General features: G+C 36.0%; 1 protein-coding gene across 2 annotated transcripts in view; it reads right to left on the reverse strand.

Moving 5' to 3' along the window:
- Positions 1-10,894: 10,894 nt before the first annotated feature.
- The window catches only part of LOC123563772 (protein phosphatase 1 regulatory subunit 21-like), a 38,377-nt gene continuing 23,986 nt past the window's right edge, over positions 10,895-25,285 (reverse strand). For both annotated transcript variants that reach the window (XM_053519989.1, XM_053519980.1), the window contains 6 exons: positions 25,045-25,146; positions 18,271-18,405; positions 17,108-17,254; positions 15,748-15,846; positions 15,088-15,252; positions 10,895-11,863 (listed from right to left, as the gene is read on the reverse strand). In XM_053519989.1, the coding sequence (XP_053375964.1) occupies positions 11,837-11,863; positions 15,088-15,252; positions 15,748-15,846; positions 17,108-17,254; positions 18,271-18,405; positions 25,045-25,146 (675 nt within the window). In that variant the 3' untranslated portion in view covers positions 10,895-11,836. The remainder of the gene's footprint in view (positions 11,864-15,087; positions 15,253-15,747; positions 15,847-17,107; positions 17,255-18,270; positions 18,406-25,044; positions 25,147-25,285) is intronic.

Below are 25,285 nucleotides of genomic sequence, written 5' to 3' on the forward strand. Positions count from 1 at the left end.
GGAAATACGTGCCAAGTATATATCACATTATTTCAAAAATTATATACATGTATATTAAAGGGATAACATATTAGAAACGAGCACAGCTTTAAGCTTACGTAATTATGATGCTGTAGAACATTTCCACTAAGGAATCAACGCATCTCTCCTAAATCCGAAGGGGTTTAATTATATGTTGCTTATGTGTGTTGACCTATGAATGTCGGAAATATGCATGTATAGTTTGGTGTATAGCATATTAGCTGCCGATACGGTCTGCGTAATTATATGTATTGGACTATAGTGTTCTTTTCGTGTTTGTTTTACTCGTTCATGTGCGCCTCTGTATATCTTCGGAGGTATTTTGCATCTTCAACTGTGGAAATTGTGTGTCTTTGAATCATGTACGTGAACTGAGTTATAGAGCCAAATACCTGTGTCTCGAGCAACGGACTCGAAAATAAAATGTAATAAATACGTTTGGGTCTGGGATTTCAATTCAGGAGGTAATTTTGGTTTGACCGATACAGAACTATTGGCCCGGCCTCTCCAATACATAAGATATTGTGGACCTGGCACTAACTTGTGTTGAATTACACAGTAACTTCTCAAGCTAGACCTAAATAGTTTGTGGCAATATAGGAGGTAGGATATATTGCAAGGCATGTGTGATTATAACTGAGCATGGTCATTAAATTATGAAATATGTCCTGGGCCCTTAATTTGATTGAGGTACCTACCAGACGCAGCTATGTTCTGATTATATGACCTATATTTCCACAAACTATGTTAGGTCTAGAATGTTGAGTTGCGGTATACATGTAACAACGTAGTTTTACATAAGTAAGTGCCAGGTCCACAATCATATGTACATGTAGTGGAGAGGCTGGGCCAGTAGTTGTGTATCGGGCAAACCAAAATACCTCCTAAAACACCCTGACCGTAAAGTATTTATTACATTTTATTTTGAGTCCGTTGCCCGAGACAGATATTTTGCTTTTTAACTCAGTTCACGGACAGACAATTTCCACAGTAAACGATGCAAAATACCACCGAAGATAGAGGCGCGCATGAACGGGTCAAGCAATCATGAAAAGAACACTAGGTTCAAGAACATATAATTACGCAGACCGTATCGGCAACTAATATACTACACACTAAACTGAACATGCATATTTCCGACATTCACAGGTCAACACACATAAGCAACACATTAATGCCTTCGGATGTAGGAAAGATGCGTTGACTCCTGAGTGGAAATGTTCTACAACATCTCGTATAAGCTTAAAGCTGTGCTCGTTTATAAGTTATCCATTTCATACAAATGTATATAATTTTTGGATGTGACATATACTTGGCACGTATTTTCTGTTCGTTTCTTTATCCAGGTACAATTTAAGCTCAAGATCTGTGGAGCTCAAAAAAAGTCTAATGCATCACATATGTAGCCCATGCACAACATATGTATCCCATTCGGTTTTTCGCCAAAAAATATTTTTCTAGCAAAGTCATCGCGAAATATTTTTTCTTCTGGATGGGGTTTAGCATACGGAAGGTTGCGAGGGCAGATTGGCAGAATTAAGCAGGCGCAGGGCAATTAAACAACATTTTTCCACCTGTTGATAAAAATGTTGCTATTTTTCAGTTATACCGCTTCACGGAGGATACGTTTTTCTCCGTCATTTCTACAAATACAGGTAAGGTAAATGCACTTACATGCTAGGTAATGTACACTCGCTTGCACTGCATCGCAATTTTTTGGCAAAACAATGTCATATTCACAATATTCAATCACAAATAAAAATCTCACGTATTTTTCTGCGAAATGTTTACCACATATGTACTACCGGAAGCACAACATATGATTTTAAGCGGTGCCCATTTGGGAATACATATGTTGGATCCCCTCCCGTGTACATGCATTACGTCTTATTTTAAACCTAGGGCATATAGTACTGTTAATACCGATAAACGTGTTACTTTATGTTTACCTCACTATATGTAGTAACTGTTCATATTTTCAAAGCTTGTATCCGCTTGTATCTTTGTATGTTCGAAACCTCGCACGAGGTGTCTTTTTTTTTTTCATTTTTCATTGTGAGGAAACCATCAGGTTGGCATTCTGAACAATTTATGGCTTTATCCAGGTAGCAGTTCATACATCAGGTTGGCTTTCTGAACAATTTATGGCTGTTCATGGCCTAAAGTTATGTCCGAAGGAGACATCCGGGGTCTTCCTCCCAACATTAAACACGGTTAAAAGCTGGACAGTTCTTTTGAGACATAAAGAAGTACTTGTAAAAATTACAGGTGATGATTTTATACTAAACCTCTGAAACTGTTTAGGGTTTACCTACATAATTGTTTTCCATGGCATTAAAACACTTGCTTTACTTTCATTTTTTGCTTGTTTCTACTTAAGTTTGTCACTTAGACAGACAGAATTTTTAGTTCTTGTGAGACATATCTATGCGAAATGTCTTCTACATGTATAGAAAACTTCAACTAAACGGATGCACAATATACACATATGTAATTAAGATCATATGACATTACGAATTCATTTAAAATATACGAAACTTAAAACGATTCACAATATATGTTCGACATCAAATGATATGTCCGTACTCCCTATATAAGGTTTGTTCACTTTTACGCTATAGATCACAATAATCCAGATGCAACTGATCATATGAACTGCAAACTGCAAAGAAGGTAAGTATGATATACAGCAATGAAGCAGTATCAGTATGCCCAGCTTTGTAAGCAATGTGTAATTTAGAAAGAAGAAAAATACACATTTATCGTTCGAAGGTGTTGCCACCGGCCGTTCCTGTGCGGTTCCCACTGTGTTCCTTTATATGTTCGTTATGTTCTCGCTGACAGTTTGTGTCGAATTTGAATTGTATGCACAGGCGTATAGGCGTATGCCCAGATACGCGCCTGACCAATATTGAACATGTAATTAGAGCGTATTTATTAGAAATTTCCATGATTAAAAAGATAAAACAGATACCAGTAGTTTTAATTATTTTCTCGCTCGTATACCACCGCCCCGCCAATTATCGCCCCACAACTTTACTAATGTTGGCAAATAGACAGTACTTGCGCCGAAAAAGGGGGTTGCGAATGTCATGATCAAATTACGCGGACGGGATTCGAACTCGCGACCTCCGGGCTAGGAGTCCGACGGTATTTACAGGGTTTTTTAACAAGAGGGGAAGGGGCCAAGGCCTGTTATTTGAGGGGTGGGGAGGGGGGGGGGCGAATTTCGAGCCAGCTCGAAGGGTGGGGAGTGGGGGCGAATTTCGAGCCAGCTCGAAGATGGAAATTCAGATTTTAGAAAAGTTGAATTTCGAGCTGGGGTTGAATTTCGAGCTGGCTCGAAGATCAAAATTCAAATTTTCAAAAAGTTGAATATCGAGCTGAGATTCAATTTCGAGCCAGCTCGAAGATCAAAATTCAGATTTTAAAAAAGTTGAATTTCGAGCTGGGGTTGAATTTCGAGCTAGCTCGAAGATCGAAATTCAGATTCTGAAAAAAGTGAATTTCGAGCTGGGGTTGATTTTCGAGCCAGCTCGAAGATCGAAATTCAGATTTTCAAAAAGTTGAATTTTCGAGCTGGGGTTGAAAATTTGAATTTCGATCTTCGAGCTGGCTAGAAGTTCAAAGCTACCACGAAATTGATATTTGATGTTGAATTTCGATCTTCGAGCTGGCTTGAAGTTTAAAGCAGGCTAAAACTTCAATTTCGATTTTCGATCTTCGATGTCAGTGCCAAGGTGTAGACCATTTCATTATGAATTTCCAGATTCAGTTTTATTCATTGAGAAAATGTCTATATACGCGTAAACAGCCAAAGGGGGGTATTGTTTTAGAACAGATTATTTTCTTACACGTAACAGAACATCTCAACTGAAAATGAAATCTCAAAATTTCATTGTTTATATGAAATAACGAAGAAACTAAATTGGTATAATGTATATACGTAACCTGTAGTCGGGAAGTTCCTAATCGGACATCAAAGGAATTTTTGGTTGTCGTTAACCGATCCGCTTCCTTAATGTTTGCAAACAAGTAACCACTCGACCACGATGTCCATCGATCATCTAGATTAATTTTAGCAAATCCTGTAATTAACCCTTAGCCTGCTGGCGGCAGATGATTCTGCCTTTGCGACCAGTCCAGACCAAGATCAGCCTGCACATCCGTGCAGTCTGATCATGGTCTGCACTGTTCGCTATTCAGTCAGTAAATTTTCAGTGAAAACCCCTTTGAGTAATAAGTGGTACTGTCCAAACTGAAAGACGGACCAGTCCATTATAGAAATATAGCAGGGTAAGGGTTAATATTCCGATCATATTTTATTTATAATAAATTTGCTGCTTATATAGTGTAATATACTACTCAAATGAAGCAATTGCATTTTGTTCTGCATCATATTTTGTGTCACAGTTACATAATCTTTTCAATAAAATATCAGTGCAATATCGAAGAAAAGAAAGTTTATACGTTCGTTGCAGGTGCGAGTCACTTTTGTGAGGAAAACATATCTTTGTGTATAAAAGCATTCAAAATACAATGTGACTAGAATACGAAAGAAAAGGTAACCATGTAGAATGATTGCAATGTATATGGCTACAAAACCCAGGGCATTAGAAGTGTACGAGATAACAAGTCAAAACAATCAGGCGATAAAACACATGTACCTAGGATCACACGCGGCCTATTTATACAGACAAACACTTTCATGCCATGCAGAGAGCTTTAGTTATGGAAACAGAATTTGTAATGTGCCACAGGGGCTGTTCCACTCGTGTACATTTCGGTAGTTTTTGGACGGATTGTCGAATTGTCGAAGACAATTCCGTCCAGTGGAACGACAATAATACATATACGAATTTCGGCTTAATCTATTTCTTGATAACCACCACAGATTTCATACTCCGCCGAAAGAAAATAGTTCTCAAATGGCAGCACATAGAACAACTGAAATCCACGCTTCACTGCGCGCTTTAATTGAGTGCAGAAGATTATAGTGTAGTATAATCACTAGCAGACGATGTGTCCACTGACCAATAAACTAAGCAGGCTTTATATATGAGACAGTGTTCTTATCGCTGGATGACGGGTTTTTCATTGAAGATTTTACATCAATGGAATTCACAAATAAATTAGCTGTACTAACAAAAGTCAGAATTTAAGGGAAATAAAAGCTCGGATATTTGTTATTTTTAATCACCACAAAGAAGTGAAATAGAATAATAGAACTTGACAGATGCTTTTGATAATCAAAAGAAGTAAAACACTTTTCCAATGATTTATGATACTTGGAAATTTATTGAGAAACGAATCTATTACATTGCCGAACAGAGCTAGCAGGGTACATATTCGAATTTTGGCCTCAATATTTGTTATAAAGAGAACATCGTGATTTTGGATGTCTGTAAATTAAGGTGAGAGATAATGATTATTAATTCTTTAGAAAATTTATACAGCCGATACATGTAGAATTCTGATGTCAGTTGGAAAACTAACTGCTGGTAGCTTTGTATGATCAATGAGACACCATTTCGCGGAAAAATTCAATTCACGGAAGGGTTCTGTGCTTGTTGATTGATACTCGGGGAACATTTTCGTTATTTTCCGAAAAAACGAGCTGGATGGGTCCCCATTCCGTTTATGTCCTGACGTTCAGTAAGGACTATTAAATTAAGAAATGCAGTAAAATTGGACAGTGTTCTTGCAGCGGGATCATTGTAGACTGTTCAAAAGGTGCAAAATTGATGATTTTGGCACGCTATTTTTCATGGATGATGTAAACCTTTGATAACTTTCTTTATTCTTGTATGAGAATCCTGATCTTGCCATTAATTAAAAGCACAAAACATGCACGCAATTTATAAAATAGCCACCCAAATTTTGCTCAAAAGGGAAGTGCAATATTGCGACTCGCTACATGTAAGACCGTCCGTGCCCAAAATTTTCGCATCTAAGTGTACCATGCTACCAGAATATTACTTAGCTCTCGGTAAGTCTGTAAAAGTTATTACTATTTTAGAACAAAAACAAAATAGTTCATGCTCAAATGATTTGGCTATTACAGTCTATTTTAATTTGCAACACGGTCATCAGTTATATGTGTATTCCTTAAAAGTCCGATCGTCCCTGCTGTAGTTGTGACCTTAAAAATATGTTTCAGTTCTGTTCCCTATGTTATTATAGTTTTATCAATATTTGCCCAATAGTTGAATGTTTGTAATTGTGTGTATGTGTCTACATGCACATCTGTGCAGTCTGGTCATGATAGTCTATATTGTTGATATTTAGTCATTAAATTCACAATGGACAAACACATTTGGCAAGGAAATGGTTACAAAATGGTTGTAAAAAACAACCGAAAAAGACATTTACTAGTTTATTAACAGTCCCAACAGAAAAGGGACATTGCTGATCTCGAACCTGACAGAATCAATAATACATTTCAAGACAATCCATCCTCTAGTATTTACAACGTTTTGATTTTTAAAAGGAAGTATTACAAGCATTTGCCCTTTTTGGTTTTTAGCTCACCTGAGCAATGCTCAGGTGAATTTTTCTGATCGCTCGATGTCCGGGGTCCGTCGTCTGTCGTCCGTCAATATTTAGCTTGTGTATGCGATAGAGGCTGTATTTTTCAACTGAGCTTCATGAAATTTAGTCAGAATGATTACCTTGATGAAATCTAGGCCGAGTTCGAAAATGGGTCATCTGGGATCAAAAACTAGGTCACTAGGTCAAATCAAGGAAAAACCTTGTGTATGCGATAGAGGCTGTATTTTTCAATTGATCTTCATGAATTTTTGCCCGAATGATAACCTTGATGAAATCTAGGCAGAATTTGAAAATGGGTCATCTGGGTTCAAAAACTAGGTCACCAGGTCAAATCAAGGAAAACCCTTGTGTATGCGATAGAGGCTGTATTTTTCAATTGATCTTCATGAATTTTGGTCAGAATAATTACCTTGATAAAATCTAGTCCGAATTTGAAAATGGGTCATCTGGGGTCAAAAACTAGGTCACTAGATCAAATCAAGGAAAAACCTTGTGTATGCGATAGAGGCTGTATTTTTTAATTGATCTTCATGAATGTTTGTCAGAATGATAACCTTGATGAAATCAGGGCCGAGTTCGAAAATGGGTCATCTGGGGTCAAAAACTAGGTCACTAGGTCAAATCAAGGAAAAACCTTGTGTATGTGATAGAGGCCGTATTTTTTAATTGATCTTCATGAATTTTGGTCAGAATGATTACCTTGATGAAATCTAGGCCAAGTTCGAAAATGGGTCATCTGGGGTCAAATCAAAGAAAAACCTTGTGTATGCGATAGAGGTTGTATTTTTCAATTGATCTTCATGAATTTTAGTCAGAATGATTGCCTTGATAAAATATAGGGCAGATTGGAATATATGTCATCTAGGGTCAAAAACTAGGTCACTAGGTCAAATCAAAGAAAAACCTTGTGTATGTGATAGAGGCTGTATTTTTCAATTGATCTTCATGAATTTGGTCAGTATGATTGCCTTGATGAAATCTAGGTCAAGTTTGAATATGGGTCATCTGTGGTCAAAAATTAGGTCACTAGATCAACTCAAAGAAAAACCCTGTGTATCTGATAGAAGCTGTATTTTTCCATTGATCTTCATAAAGTTTGGTCAGAATGATTGTCTTGATGAAATCTAAGTCCAATTTGAATATGGGTCATCTGGCATCAAGAACTAGGTCACTAGGTCATATCAAATAGAATACTTGTTTAAACTCAAGAGACCACATTTTTGGTCCAATTCTAATGAAAATTGGCCAGAATATTTGTTTCCATGAAATTCCTAGGTCAAACATGTTTACACTGTTATGGTGTGTTTCTAAGGTGAGAGACCTAGGGCCATCTTGGCCCTCTTGTTATTCAGTTTTGGGGGATGTGTTTGGATATACATAGAAACCTAAGAAACAATCTGAGGAGAAAAAAATGGTAGGACAATATTTCCTCTAAGCTCATATAATTTTGGAATCATTTAAAACGGTATTGTCTACTGAAAAAGGAAGTATAAATTTAAAGACAACAAGCAAATTCGATGAATTTGTATCCCCCGCCGAAAGGGTTTGTGGGGAGGAATGGCAAAAAATATATATCCGGCAAAAAGTTAAAGATGTTACTAAGAAGCAAATAATTTCATTAGTCAAAATCAGTTTAACAGAAAATGAATGTTTTGTGCGAGTATGAGTATGAGTGTGTGTGTGTGTGTGGGGGGGGGGGGGGGGGGGGGGGGGGGGGGGGATAGAATATTAAAAATGAAAACAAAACAAAAATGGGGTGGAGGATGCATGATCGGGGTGGTTGGCATGACTGGGTGGAGGAGTGAGGTGGGGACCGGTACAACTTTGCATGTTGATAAATATTCATGGTTGAAAAAAAAAGGAACGATTTTTTTGGGGGGATGGAGGAGGGGTGTGACCAAGGCAAGGTGGTGACCAGGTATTGGTACACAACTTTACATGTTTATAATAGATAATCATGGAAAAGAATGAAAGAAGTTTAATGAAATTCTAACAATTGGTTGGTTTGTTATGTACAAATCTGTAGATTTTTAAACAACTAAAGGGCAATAACTCTAAGGAAAATTGACCAATTAAAAAAAATGACCGGCACCATCGAAGTACGTTGGTTCATATTTGTTTCAAGTTTCATGAATTTCTAACAGCTTGTTACTGAGAAATGGCTGCAGACGTTGATTTTTTATTAAATCAAGGGCAATAACTCGAAGGGAAATTGACCAATCCAAAACAACTTGACGGGCATCATCGCAGTATATTGGTTCATGTTTATGTCAAGTTTCGTGAAATTCTACCTGCTAGTTACTGAGAAATGGCTGCGGACGGACATTTTTGGGCATTTTTCATTAAATCAAGGGCAATAACACGAAGGGAAATTGACCAATCAAAAAAAAAAAAAAAAAAAAACTTGACGGGCATCATTGTAGTATGTTGGTTCATGTTTATTTTAAGTTTCATGAAATTCTACTTGCTAGTTACTGAGAACAAAGAGCTATAAAAAAATATACTTCTTTGCTGAGAAATGGCTGCAGACGGACGTACTTCTCCAACATGCCAGTGAGTGCACGTCTCGAGAAGGCACAAGGCATTGACAGAACTAGGTCATTGGCATTTTTTCTGTCAATGTCCTGACTGAAGCTGGCGGGAGTGGCCTTAAGAGGGACTGTTTGTGAAAAGGAGCTATGTACTTGGCTGACGGCTTGCTGTTCAGACGGCCTGCAGAATACAGACGACATGCAGAGAAGCCCCCGAGCTGCTTAAACTCCACGCTTAACATGGGGGTGAGCGGGGAGGGGCACAACACCCACAGTGGAGGAGCAGCAGCGGATTCCAGCAACAACAAACGCCTTCTTGCAACCACGTCTCTTTACGGGTCTCGTTTAGGTCTCATTGGCCGTGACAGTGATTCACTTTTGGCTTCAAAATTATTTTTCTTTGGCATATACTCTACGGAAATTGCGTAGAGGTAAATTCTTACCACTTTGGCTTCAAAAATTTATCTTTAACGGCATGCCTGGTGACATGCCGGGGGTCATACTCTATATAGCTAAAACTGCTATACTGTGCCTGAAAGGGCGGATGGACCCTTAATTTGAATAAACTTAAACTACATACATATAGACAGACGGGCGCACGAACAATGCCATTTCAATACCCGCTCCCGATTTCATTGGCGGGGATAAAAGTATGTTACAGAAGTTATATTCTTTTACCTTATAGTGGTTTCAATGATACTTCAACAGAAATCCGGTTATGACAGGGCAAGTTTTACCATTTTGCAGTCAAAAACAGCACTGTAGTGATTCCTGTATATTTCTAAGGTCATCTTATGTATTGTTCTTATTCAGCAGACACAACTCTTTCAAATGACACCAGTACATGGGCTCACCAGGCGTCGAAATTGTATCTATTTGTGGATCAGATACCTTAACTAGAATTGTGTCCATTGGACACGGATGCCCTCTAAATAGCAAAGATTTTAGTAAAGATCGACCATCTTCACATGAAGGATGTTCGACTAAAAGTTTGAAGCAAATCGTGTTCAGACAAGATCTGAGCTACATTGAACTCATTCCTTCAAAAAGTGTACGACTTCAAAACACCTTTTTTTTCCGCCATTGCCTTTTTGTGAAATTAAGAAAGGGCCATAATTCTAGAAAAATAGCAATTGAAAAAGTCCACTATTAATGGTCATCTGGAGCAAGAAGGTCCCTCATCTGTGAAACATTCAAGCATTTCATTTCATTAGTGTTTGAGGAATTGGACACAAAAATTTTCTCAATTTCTGTATAGCAAAAATGTCAAAGGGCAATAACATCAGTAAAAATAGTCACAGCAGAAATTCTTTCCTTCATCAAGCTTGATCCTCTGTTTAAGTTTGAAGCAAATCAGGCTAATAGTATGGGAGATGGACACAAGATTTTACTCTATATTCTATATAGCAAAATCATCAAAGGGCCACAACTGCAGTAAAAATAATCATAGAAAACAATCCCACCTTTAAGGCCATCTGCACATCAAGCTTGTTCATCTTTGAACGTTTGAAGCATATCAGTCTTATAGTTGGAAGGAGTTGGATACACTAGATTTCAGGATTACGGACATACATACGGACAGAAGCAATGCTATATGCCCCCACATAAATGTGGTGGCATATAAACAGACAAATGTAAATCTTTGGGTTCTGATCAAACATTGTTTCTAACACACTGTTCAACATGAGCTAAACAATAAATATAACATCTATTCCTCCGATGGTGGGAAGGGTGCAGTTGGTGAGGGCTGTGATGGGGCGTATACATTTATACAGAAACTTCAGAATGAATAGAGTTTAATTTTAATCACAACATCGTCATCATAATGCAAAACACATGTGAATAAATCTTTAGTTTACAATTATATGTCTGTATATACATTTTTTAAAAATAAACACATACATGTATTTAAATCTATTGCACAATCCTGTTAACCTTACTACCCAGCATCCAAAGTTAACAGATTTTATTACCGTAATTAAGGATATACATTTACAAAGAAAATGTCCAATTAAACATTCTATTTATACACTAACTCTACAACAAGAAGGAACAACCGGGTTAACAACAGCTGGGACACTTGAAATTACGCTCAGAAAATACTACTTACTAATTAATTTACCATGAACTACACCAGCATTTTAAATCTGTGTGAAAGCAATTAAACAAATGAAATTCTTTTTATATTCATTCATTTTTACCTAAAATCTCTAAATCAAGCAATAACAAGTGTTAACGCATTAGCCAGAAATTGCTTTGAACTAATATCTACCATATTTCTATACGAATTTTACTTGTCTGTACCATATAATCAGATATATGAATACTGACAGACCAACTCTTGACAATTTGTCACATTATTTTTATGAATTCCAATATTGTGAGGCGTCATTTTCATAGCCACTTTCTATTGCTTCAAACTTCTTTAACAGAAGGAGTGAGTCGAACCTTACAATTTTAATGTATTTCATGAAAAAAAGCACCTGATTATCCCTTTAAGCCAATTACCACAATGTGCTTGATAATTATTCACATTAACAGAAAATTTAACTACTGGGGCACAATCAAGGGTAATTCAAAATGTGAGTGATGATAAGAAAAACAGTCTATTAAGCACAGGGCCCTGAGAAAAGATAAAACAACATATAATTATTATCTGTTTATAGTTTGACAGAAAGGAGTCCTTTGTTGTTTTAGTGGCATACAATTGTCTGACCTCTACCATACAGCTTTCATTTCCTGGATTTCTTTAAGGAAAACTGAAAAGAAGAACAATTATACTGTACTGGTTGGCGACCCAGAATTTCGGACGACCCAGGAAATCGGACAGTCGCGTAAACGCTTAGTTTTGTGTTATATTTGATCATTTGTTGACAAGTACAAAGACGCTTGCATTATGTGCAACATCATCTGCAATAATTGCAAATCGGTAAGTAAAACTTACAAAATTTGAATATTTACATTTGTTCACGAAATGTTGTGACAGCTCTCGCTGGGGGAAGCTGCATGTGCTTTCAGTACGCATGCGCATACTTGTTTTGAGGCCCCAACATCATTCAAGGGATACTCATCTTCAATCTGCTAAATGCAGACGAGAAAATTGCGTGTTTTAAAACAAGTGTCGAGGTTTTCCCGATAATAACACGAGTTCAATGCGTTTAAACCAAATTGTTTTACCTTAAATTTTGTGTCGTATATAGGCCAGCCGGATATTTTAAACTTTTGACAGCCTTATATCAAACATTACTGGTACTGATGATAAACCGGGACAGATGATAAAGTCGACCACCTTGGAAATATTCTATTGCAATCAGTTATTTATAAAATTGAACACACCATCTAATAGTTTCCACTTCCAACACCAACTGGTGTAAACAAAAACAAAATTGGTAAATATTCTGTATAAATAAATGACTTACATAAATTTGTATAAAAAATATTTATCCAAAATTACTGGGGAAGAGGGTGTTTTTTTGCGCATGCTCACTGTCGAAACATGAAGGCCTGACATTTGTTAACTTTTCATTACTTGATCAGGAATGACTGTTGCAGCTTTTTTGGGAAAGTTTCAATATAATAATACCAAGAAAATTTTGTAAATGACAACGTGTTCGAATTTATCATCAGTCAACGTTCATACAGTCCCCTTTTTACATACCCCTTTCATGCCCTTACTTCGTGTGAGTTTGCTTACTAAATATAAATTTGAATTATGTAAAGTTTTCAGCAAAGGTTAAGCTTTATTCTGATACCGACCATTGATTTCAATTTGCAGAAATAAAAAAGTTACAGGTAAAAAACCTCATTTTCTGTTCGGGTTTATCATCAGTACCAGTAATACTTGAATGCAAACAAGGTAAACATGTCTTTTTATCATTAACACCGACCTAAACGTGATTCTGCGAGACGAAAATGATGATAATTAGCGTTTTCCTACTGTCCAATTTCTGGGTCCTGCAACACGCTAAAAGAGTTAGATTTACGTACCCTCTTTCGGGCCTCAGTGACGTGTTCAGTTTATTTTTATATACAAACAAATTGGCGTTTTGCGTCACCGAAGAACTGAACTTGATCCAGGTAACATTTCATGGATTTTGCATTAAAAATGAAAATATGACAGCTGAAAAGGTTGTAAAATTGTCCGAATCTGGGTCGCCAACCAGTACTTAATCATCAAATGTAACACAAAAACTTTACATAGGTTAGTGTTTATTAGTAGGCATTTATCAAATTAAATTGATCTGGTGCGGCACAGCCGTGCGACCAATTTAATTTGATAAATGCTTACTAATGTAGGGTTAACGCACGTTTTTTTGTGTAACAACATCTGCAGAATCCCAAGGGATTGGTTGGGGCTCGTGCACCAACATAGCCCGAGGGATTCTGCAGATGGTGTTTCACGAAACAAACGTATGTTATCGCTATTCTTGCATAAAACACAACTAAAGTGCTGGAAATATCGGAAAAAAACAGGACTATTCAGCTGACATTAGCAGATCGAAGTTGTTATGGACACATGTTTTATTTATGCATTTCCGGGGCCTACAGAAACAGTGCATATTTTATACATGTCGAACGGACATTCTTGATGTGGTAATTTCTTTAATATTAAATATAATGTAAAATAAGTATGACTCCCCCTTTTTCCAATATATCGGTAGGAACTTTAGCTTTAGAGGCTCGGAATTATGAGAATAGGGCATACTGGTACACGGCATCCTGTCATTACACAATTTGCAGGCGAGGTGCCGACAGAACACAATTCTGCTTGGTTTAAATTAATAGTCTGTCCCTTACGCTTTTTAAATGTAAACATTATCGTTTAATAGAAATTGGTATCGATACCTATATTCTTCATATCGTTAAAAATGAAATCTCTAGGCCTATAACGTATAAAATTTTGCTTTGCACCCCACCCCATCGCGATCAAAGTTTGATAAACACAAAAATTTGAATTTTTCCAACATCGATATAATCAACTTAGATTGGATTTATAAACTCAAACATGGTTGGTGAGATCTACAAACAAACTGAAAAATATATAATAAATACCTTCTGTTCATCAAATGTTCATTAACTATGGAAAAATCCTTCAAACTTAACGCTTCGTCATGTTTATGCTTTACATTACACACCATCACTACATCAGTAGACTGCATAGATGTGTAAAGTAAACACAAACATTTTTTAAAAGTTTAAGTGTAAGATTTAAAGTTAGCATGTCAACTTTCTCGACTCAAATTAATTTGGAAAACGAAATCATTTTCATAGATTAAATCGCGGCGTGTAAACTTTGAGTCAAATACGCGTAATAATACAATAACATAATACGGAACGTCAATGCAGGCGCGTATCAAGCGAGGTAGCACTTATTACAAGTTAAAGTAAAGTTAGGTTGAAAAATGATATTTTTAATAAAAATGCAGATGAAAAGATTTCATAAATCTCGGACCTTTTGGCTTCCGCCAAAATTGATTCGGGATCCATAATTTGCTTATGTTGGACCCGCAACAGCATATTCAAAACGTTCACCAACAACCAAGCTCAAGAGAATCTCCTTGTTTGTACACGTTTTTTCCCTGTTTGTGCATGACCGAAATCGGCAAAAAACAAAGGTTTTATGCAAGAATAAACACTAACCTGTTTAGTGTTTGAAATTATTTTTTGCTAACTGTTTCTCTAATTGCAATAGACTTTGGAAGCGACCAGCATGGATCCTGACTAGACTGTGCTGACACGTAGGCTGGTCTGGATCCATGCTGGTCGCAAACGCACTATGTTGGTTTTCTCATGGCGCGGATCATTATCTCTTCTTATAAAGGCAGTGTTTTAAAACTTTATCAGTTAAATATTTCCAAATTCTACTTCGTTCTTTTGCATTACTTATTGAAAATTTTATTTCATTCCCTACCAAAGTAAATTTTTTGCACAATCATCATCCTGAATGGATAACATCAGTATATGTAAGACTGGTAAAGTTTACCTTCGAGTGTGATGATGACGATGAAGATTTTGCGTTCGAAATCTGTGACTTGAGTTCATCTATTTCATCTTTCTGCTGGGTAAGTTTTTCATTCATGCCAGCCAGGTGGTCACTCATCATACTCAACTGACTCTCATAGTTCTTGCTGGTAGTTGATAGCTCATCCTGAATATATCAAATATATCTATGCTCTTCTGGAGGTTATAAAAATATAAATAATTATGAAACTGACGTATTAAATAATATTTTAGAACAAAGCTGTGTTAAAAGGCAAAGGGGTCAAGTCTTGCACCTGATGCTAGTTCAGCAACCGCATTAAGAAACACTTAAATCAATTCAGATAATTTCAGAGAAGTAGCAAATAGATTCTACAATCTTCCATCAGGAAAATAAAACATCATCTCTTCTACAGACAGACTTTTAACTCAAGCATACAAAAGTTTTGTTAAAGAAACAAACAAAACTAAGCTGAATTATGGTGTACATTCATGACAAAATGGAGACATATACTGAAGTCTATTACACCCCATCATCACCACTTCGTTCAGATACTCAAATCAAGTGCAAGGTCACCTTGTTTAAGGTAAAAAAGCAAACAAATGTTCAGGTGAACAGTTCTTTTTTTTATTTAGTGGGTGCTTTACAAAGAGAAAGAGACACCTTGAGTTGAGCATAGGTTTGTGACATGGCTTTAAGTTCATCTTCCGCTTGTTTCTTGGCCCTCTCTCCCATCTGTAACTGCTTGTGTAAGGCTCGAACCTGCAACAAATTTCACGACATATAAACCTAAACTTTAAGCCGAGTATTATCAGAGCAAAAGAAAAGTATATAATCTACTGGGAAAGATGCCTGCATTTCTATCGAAAGAGGATTCAGTTGCTTTGTAATAAAAAATATAAAAACTCCCTATACACATTACTTCAATTAATATGCCACAAAATAAAATTGTAGACTGAACAAAGAATTGCTGAAATGAAACGAAATTTCCATCATTACTACTATCAGAAAAAACAAACACAATTCATTTCTTTTGTAACAACTATTATTGTCATATTAAACATCAGTGTTCACGATATGTTTGTTAGCAGTCAACTGTTGCATATAATACCCTATTCACTTTTTCTACTCTTAGAATATGAACAATCAAAAGAAAGCATGCAAATAGTTATGGCAAAACACTTATGCATTTATGAACTTTGTTATAAACAAGAAGCTGCGTTCAATAAATGCTTGATGCCCCCGGTGGCATCCTTGTCGCTACAAAGCAACCTAAGTCCAACACGAGGTCAAGTTCACGGTCAAGGTCAAAGTCAAAATGATCACAGGTTACATCTGCATTAGTATCAAGTCATTCTAGTAAGTGGTATTGATGCTAGACGAAACGGTCCCATTTGGTTAACCTCGTACGGACGGACGAACGAATGAACAGACAGGACAATCACTATATGCCTTCCGCATCAGTAGTTGCCAGGGGCATAAAAATCATTAATTCATTTAAAAGGTTTGTTTAGTTATACCACAATAATTTGAACTCAAATTCACACGGCATAGCTCCAAGCAGTAACAATTTTAATATCTCCACTCTTAGTCTGGAAGAAAACACTTCAGACAATAAATTTTACAAAGTCCTATAAAACAGTAAGTGATGGATCCTCTAAAAACAGTGTCCTTGACTCTGGGATGGTTAGCCTTGTCTGTGACCTTGACCTTAGAGATAAACCTGTTTACCATTAATGTAAAGTTTCGCTGAAATCCTTCAAATTATTTAAAAGTGACAAATATAGCATTTTGGATGAAGAAATGGAATAACAAATACTGGTACACTCCTATATAGACTGACAGTGTGAATACTACACAATACAAGATACAAATTTTTATTTATAGTCAGGTGTCAACATTACAACATTAGCTACGAATAGCTATTGGCCGACTTAAACCACCCTTTAAGGGATTAAAGAAAGAATTCATTCCAGCATGAAAACTGCCAGAACAGGAATTAGACTAGATAAACAGAACTCACTTCAGCATGGAAGCTGACACATTTGCTATCAGATAACTGTAGTTGCTGTGTAAGCTCGTTGATTCTGGTGGAGAAATGGTTCTTAATCAACATCTCTCTTGTATCAACAACACCGGTCGGCTTTGTAGACATCTCAACCTTTCCCAACTGAAATAAAACAAGAATGGTTCAAATTTTCATAGTTAACTTGAATAATTAACCTGGTAAATCTTTTAGGAGTATAAATATAAAATATAGTACAACATATAAAAAGAGAAAGACAGATTCCCTCTGTACAATAAAGTTTTTCAAGATCTCCCAGCAGTTTTTCAGGGGTCTAAGCAGTTTTTTGACTGAGGGTGCACTTACTGCTAAACTGGTTTATTCTTACTATTACTTCCTAAATTTAAATTCAGCAAGTCCTTGGTTTCAGATACAGTTGATAAATGCAACATTTTTTAATTTCATAGACATATGAACCGCACCATGAGAAAACCAACATAGTGTGTTTGCGACCAGCATGGATCCAGACCAGCCTGCGTATCCGCACTGTCCAGTCAGGATCCATGCTGTTCGCTAACAGTTTCTCTAATTACAACAGGCTTTGAAAGCGAACAGCATGGATCCTGACCAGACTGCACAGATGCACTATGTTGGTTTTCTCATGGCACGGTTCATATAAAAGATTAGCAAACACCACTGTGAAAACCCTGTGCTTACTTTACACTGTATACTTTTGACTAATGAAATAAGTACATGGTAACATCACAACATGCATGTACTTGACTTACATAATGAACACACAACTACAACAGCAATATACATGTAATCAATGTGTATGCAATTACCATGGTAACATAATGAAAACACACTTGCCATGGTAACATAACGAACAAGGACTTACCATGACATATACTAACCAAAGTAACATAATGAACAAACACCATGGTGTCTTAATGAACATATGCTTATCATGGTAACATAATGAATGCATATATACCACTGCAGCAGCATGTGCACACAGACTTACTACTGCAGCATAATGAACATGCGCTTACCATGGTAACATAAACAACAAAAAATTACCTTGGTGACATAATGAACATGACACAATGATCAAAAATGTATCATGCTAACATATTCAACATATATTTACCATGGAAACATAATCACCACACACTTACCATGGTAACATCAAGACGTTTATCTGAATCTGTTCCTTTCCGCACTGGGACTGGTGTTTCTATATTGTCCTGTATAGATGTGATCTGTTCTACATGACTACTATTCTCCAGTTCTTTCTCTAACTTCTTATTTTTCTGACAAAAACAACAAGAGGGCTCTAGATCACTCACTTGAGTTACGTTATACACATATAGGGAAAAGTGACCACACCTCCTTGCTGCCATGTTTTTTGACAAATACAGTCTTGGTAGAGCATCAAACAAGGACCATTTGCGTAAAATTATTCTAAGACTGGGCCAACAATTTCATACAAGAATATACAATATATATATATTGGGAAAAGTGACCAAGGCCTGTGTCGGCCATGTTCTTTGACAAATGGGAATAATTTGAACAATCTTGGTTTAGGACCATTTGTGTGATATTATTTAAAATCAGGCCGGTAGTTTCGTATAAAATGATTTTTTTTAAGTTTCCACTATATATATTACAAAGAAAAGTGACCACATACCCCTGGTGGCCAAGTTTTCAGAAAAATCAAAATAATTTGGAAAAGGGTCACTTAAGGTCTGTTTGAGAGAAATTATTTCAAAATCGGATTAGCCATTTAGGAGCAGATATAGTTTTAAGATTTCTGGTGGCTCCTATGTGCAACTAAGAGGAACGTTTGAACAATTCTGGAAGAAAACCACTAAAGGAACATCCAAGCCAAACTTCAACTTCCATAACACAGTTTCAGAGGAGATGTCGTTTGAAGAAAAGTGTGAAAGACGGACAGATAGTGAGTGATCACAATGTTCAGGGTGAGCTAAAATGTTCAATTCTGATACAGTAAAGACAATGCAAGACTACGAAAATATTATATATTTTTTTAAACTAGAGCTATCACTAAAGGTGATGAATGTACCCCCCGCATGCACTGACACAGTACATTGCAATTTGACGCACACAAGATTGCATAATTATGTGGACTGTATGTATATAGACTGTATGTATACAGTATAGTAACAAAAAACAAAGTCCCATAACTATGCAGAATATTTATCTAAAAGAATGTAACATGCACCATGCACAACTAGGGTTAGTACTGATCACTTGTGTGAAGTTTCATTAAATTGTGTGTAAGGGTTTGGTAGATTAGGCACGCACAAGATGGCATATGCAGACTGTATGTACATAGTATGTTAACAAGAAACAAAGTCCCATACAGTAACTCTGCAATTTTTGTCGCTGAAAGAACCTAACATGCCCCATGCACAACTACTGTTGTTACTGATCACTTGTGTGAAGTTTCATTAAACTGTGTCAAGGGGATGAGGAGAGATGGTGCGCACAAGATTGTGTCTATGTATATAGTATAGTAACAAAAAAACAAAGTCCCATAACTCTGCAAAATTTTTTTCTGAAAGAACCTAACATGCCCCATGCACAACTACTGTTGTTACTGATCACTTGTGTGAAGTTTCATTAAATTGTGTCAAGTGGATGAGGAGAGATGGTGCGCACAAGATTGTGTCTATGTATATAGTATAGTAACAAAAAAACAAAGTCCCATAACCCTGCAAATTTTTTTTCTGAAAGAACCTAACATGCCCCATGCACAACTAGTGTTGGTACTGATCACTTGTGTGAAGTTTCATTAAATTGTATCAAGGGGATGAGGAGAGATGGTGCGCACAAGATTGTGTCTATGTATATAGTATAGTAACAAAAAAACAAAGTCCCATAACTCTGCAAATTCTTTTTCTAAAAGAACCTAACATGCCCCATGCACAACTACTGTTGGTACTGATCACTTGTGTGAAGTTTCATTAAATTCTGTCAAGGGGATAAGGAGAGATGGTTCGCACAAGATTGCGTCTACGGACAGACGGACAGACAGACAGACGGACAGGCAGACAGACAACCTGAAACCAGTATACCCCCCACTTACAACTTTGTTGTCGGCGGGTACAACAATCATTATTGTTTCTACTTAATTTAAAACTGAAATCACTAGAAGAAAACTGAAGAGCTGCTCCTTCTGGTCAAGATTTTTTCAGATCATTCAGTCATATTATCTGATGAACTTGTGTACCTTTCACATGAACATGTATCTGTATTTTATTTCATATATGGTTTGACCGTTTCTGTCTTAGCCAGAAAGAAAACAAGAGCTGATGTATGTTCTAAGAACACTGTAAAAGCAGACATTTTCACGCGGGTTTAATTTTCGCTATATTCGCAAGGCCCTACATCTCACAAAAATTAATCCTTGCATAAATATTCACCATCAGTATAATGCTAATGCTAACTCAAGTAAGATACCATTTTTACAATTTTGCGAATATTCAACCTTGCAAACATCCTGAAATTTTAACCCAGCGAAAATATGTGCTTTTACAGCACATGCTGGACACAGCTGGTCTGTAACTATATGATATTGCTTGTTATTAATTATAGCATATCAGGATTAATTCACATATGATACATTGCAAACATTTTCTGATTGTGGTTACCACCGGAGAAAAATCTTCCACACAGTGAATCAGGAAACAAAAAGTTCTGGACAAAAAAGAAATTGTAATAATAACAAAATTATGTTTTTTAGGGCACTGTTTATAAAATGGGCATATGGTTAAGGTGTTATTTTAGAAGTGTGCTTCTGTAGGGTAGTTGGGGAGATAAGTGGGTAATATAAAGAGATACAAAACTGATGTCTAACATCCTAAATGGTTTTTTTATCTTTATAATTGCAAGGAAGCAAACTCTACACTTCGTATTAAAGTTTCAAGTATTTAAACTTGAGAAAATTGGACAGTTTCAATAGCTTTAATACACTGGTTAGTGATGTTGCAATGTAACATTTTTAGATCTATTATTATGATGTAAGGTATTAGAATATTGCTGGTTTTTATCAGGAAAAAGGAAATTTAAGGGCAGGAATTTTGTTAACTGACAAATCATCTTACATTTTAAAATGGTTTTCTATTACATACTTGATTTTCACTGACAAATAAGAGGAAATACCTGTGTGTAAAGTAGTGTGTAAAGCTTCACTGAGCTTCATAGATATCTTTTGATAAACCATTTTTGACTTTACATCCTTATTTTCAGTTCACTGAACATTGTACAAAACTGTGTCATTGCAATGTGTGTATTTTAAAGGGGCTTCCCCACAGTTTTTAGTTAGGTAAAAATGTATTCATATCTGAACTGTTTATTGTTTAAGCTGCATATAAAAAAAACATATTTGTGTTTAAAAAGGCTCAAAATGCCACAATGGTTATGATAATGGACATATCATAATTCAATATTCTGCGCATGCATTTACAACTGCAGATAGGCAAATAATACCAATCTTTACTCCTGTAACCTCTCTATGGGATATTTATATCAAACTGTGAGTAAAAACAGATGCTGAAAAGTTACATTCCTGCTATAAGTATATGTAAGTGCCTTTGAAAGCCCGGGTCAGACTAACGTTGCGGATGGTAATCATATATTAGTTTCAATGTGAAAACTGAGAAATTAGAATATCTACTTTGTTACAGTTACAACCGGCCCTAGCATTCAAGAAACCCAAATCTTGATTTTCATTATAATGTATAAATTTGATGCTGAAGAAGTAGCATTCCTCTAGACAATTTATAAGAAATACAGACTAAATATTGTTTCTAAAATGCATAATTTTTATTCAACTGAGGTCAGTGTTTCACAAGTTAATGAAACAAGAGCTGTTCATAAGACAGTGCACTCCAATATTCAGTGATTTGACAGTAAAATGAATTTATGTCTCAATATATATTGTACCAAAGTTATGTCAAGAAAACGAAGTTTGTCAAAAAATTAAGTATGAAAGGGGCATACTTTGGTCAAAAATACAAATCAAGAGTTATGGGGATTGTTACCACACATGCAGATGATGATGATAAAGAACATTTTAAGTTTCAAGTCATTATCTTATATTGTACTAAAGTAATATCCAGAAAGCAAAGATTGCCAAAAACTTTATTAAAGTATGAAAGGGGCATAATTCTCTCAAAAATACAATTAGAGTTATGGGGATTGTAACCACATATGCAGATGATGATTATAAAGAAATATTTTTAATATCAAGTAATTATCTTTTAAAGTACCAAAGAGATGTCTATAAATGAAGCTTTCGAAACATGAAAATAATTCAAAGTATAACAACTTGGTGACCTTGACCTTGGGTATAATGGGCCCAGCCCCTGCACATACTTTGCTTGTATGCTGGACAATGTTTATGTGAAGTTACAGTAAGAGTATAAGCAATAGTAACAAAGATATGACAGAAAAACAAAGGTTGCCGAAAAACATAAACCTTTAAAAATAACCTAAGTATAACACCTTTGTGACCTTGACCTTATGTATAATGGGCCCAGCCCCTCCACATGTTTTGTTTGTATGCTGGACAATGTTTATGTGAAGTTACAGTAAGATATAAGCAATAGTAACAAAGAAAAACAAAGGTTGCAGAAAAACTTTAACCAAGAAAGCTCAGGCTGACACGGACGCTGGGGTGAGTAGAATAGCACCCCTAAGGCTATTCTCCGGATAGTGGAGCTAAAAAACTGCACTAAATACAAGAGGGCCAAGATGGCCCTAGGCCGCTCACCTGATAAACACACCATAACAGTGTAAACATGTTTGACATAGTGATTTCATGGAAACAAATATTCTGACTAATTTTCATTAAGATTGGATCAAAAATGTGGTCTCTTAAGTGTAAACAAGCATTTTCTTCAATTTGACCTAGTGACCTAGTTTTTGAGCTAAGATCAGGGTTCGTACAGATCTTGGATACAAGAATTCCATGACTTTTCCATGACATTGCCTGGTTTTCCATGATGCAATCCAAACATACGAAACTCGAAATAAATGCAATGATACACTCATTTTATTGGCATACAAAGACTTTTATTTCAAACTATTTGCAAAATAAGACTTCAGTTGTTTTTTTTTCTTTTTCAAGAGTAAAGTTCAAGTTCTAACAGCTGTTTACTCTTTTTGTTTTAGTGAGTCAAGTTTATGGTCAAGTTTAAGGTCCAACTGCTCTAATTCCTGTTGCTTTTCTGTAGCAGTCCTTCTCAAAGAGTTAGTTTGGGTCACAAATGCTATCTTTCCTTTTCTTAAAGATGACCTACATTCCAATTTGACCTAGATTTGATCAAGGCAATCATTCTGACTAAATTTCATCAACCTCGATTGAAAAATACAGCCTCTATCGCATACAAAATGTTTTTCTTTGATAAATCCTAGCGACCTAGTTTTTGACTCCAGATGACCCATATTCAAACCTGACCTTTATTTCATCAAGGCTAGCATTCTGACCAAATTTCATGAAGATCAATTGAAAAATACAGTCTCTATTGCATACACAAGGTTTTTCTTTGATTTGACCTAGAGACCTAGTTTTTGACCACAGATGACCCATATTCTAACCTGACCTAGATTTCGTCAAGGCAATCATTCTGAATATATTTTATGAATATCCAGTGTAAAATGCAGCCCCTATTGCGTACACAAGGTTTTTCTTTAATTTGACATGGTGACCTAGTTTTTTAACCCAGATGACCCATATTCAAATTCCACCTAGATTTCATATAGACAAACATTCTGATTAAATTTCATGAAGATCCGGTGTAAAATGCAGCCCCTATTGCATACACAAGGTTTTTATTTGATTTGACCTAGTAACCTAGTTTTTAATCCCCGATGACCCATATTCAAACTTGACCTAGATTTCATCAAGGCAATCATTCTGACCAAATGTCATGAAGATCAATTGAAAAATACAGCCTCTATCGCATACACAAGGTTTTTCTTTGATTTGACCTAGTGACCTAGTTTTTGACCCCAGATAAACCATTTTCAAACTTGGCCTAGATTTCATCAAGGTAATCATTCTGACAAAATTTCATGAAGATAGTTGAAAAATACAGCCTTTATCGCATACAAAAGGTTTTTCTTTGATTTGACCTAGTGACCTACTTTTTAACCCCAGATAACCCATTTTCGAACTTGGCCTAGATTTCATCAAGGTAATCATTCTGACCAAAATTCATGAAGATAAAATGAAAAATACAGCCTCCATCGCATACACAAGGTTTTTCCTTGATTTGACCTAGTGACCTAGTTTTTGACCCCAGGTGACCCATTTTCGAACTTGGCCTAGATTTCATCATGGTAATCATTCTGACAAAATTTCATGAAGATCAATTGAAAAATACAGCCTCTATTGCATACACAAGGTTTTTCCTTGATTTGACCTAGTGACCTAGTTTTTGACCACAGATGACCCATTTTCAAACTCGGCCTAGATTTCATCAAGGTTATCATTCTGACCAAAATTCATGAAGATCAGTTGAAAAATACAGCCTGTATCGCATATACAAGCTAAATGTTGACGGACGACAGACGACGGACATCAAGCAATCAGAAAAACTCACCTGAACAGCATTGCTCAGGTGAGCTAAAAAAGATGTGAAGAAACTATAGCTGACTGATGCAAAAGAATAACTAAGGAAGTTGTTTTAATTTTCTAAAAGTCAACTTGTGGAATGGCTGTGTTACAATTATATTATTTGAATAACTTAAGTGAATTAGCGGGTAATATTGGCTTGCCCAAATACATGTTTAATCACAAGTTAATACTAGATTTGGTTCTTTCACCCTACACAACAACATTTGCTATTGTTCTGTTTTTGTTTTGCTAAAATGAAGACAATTTTTTTACCAATGAAAGGATCAAGAAGTTTTGACTGTACCTCTGTTTCATTTTCAAACTTGATTTTCATAAGTTGTTGTTCCAGCATCCAATGTTCTTTTTCTTGCTCAAGTTTGCTCACTTTCTGCTGGAATGTCTCAATCTAGAGAGAAAACTCACATTTATCATCAACACATACAAAATAACTCGGGGTCATATTTTACAAATACAGTTTTACCATTATAAAGTAAACCTCAGTGTAAGATCAAGGTATCACTGGTTATTAAGAATTTTGTCTATAG

This window comes from Mercenaria mercenaria, chromosome 1, assembly GCF_021730395.1.
Source record: "Mercenaria mercenaria strain notata chromosome 1, MADL_Memer_1, whole genome shotgun sequence".
Taxonomy (NCBI): domain Eukaryota; kingdom Metazoa; phylum Mollusca; class Bivalvia; order Venerida; family Veneridae; genus Mercenaria; species Mercenaria mercenaria.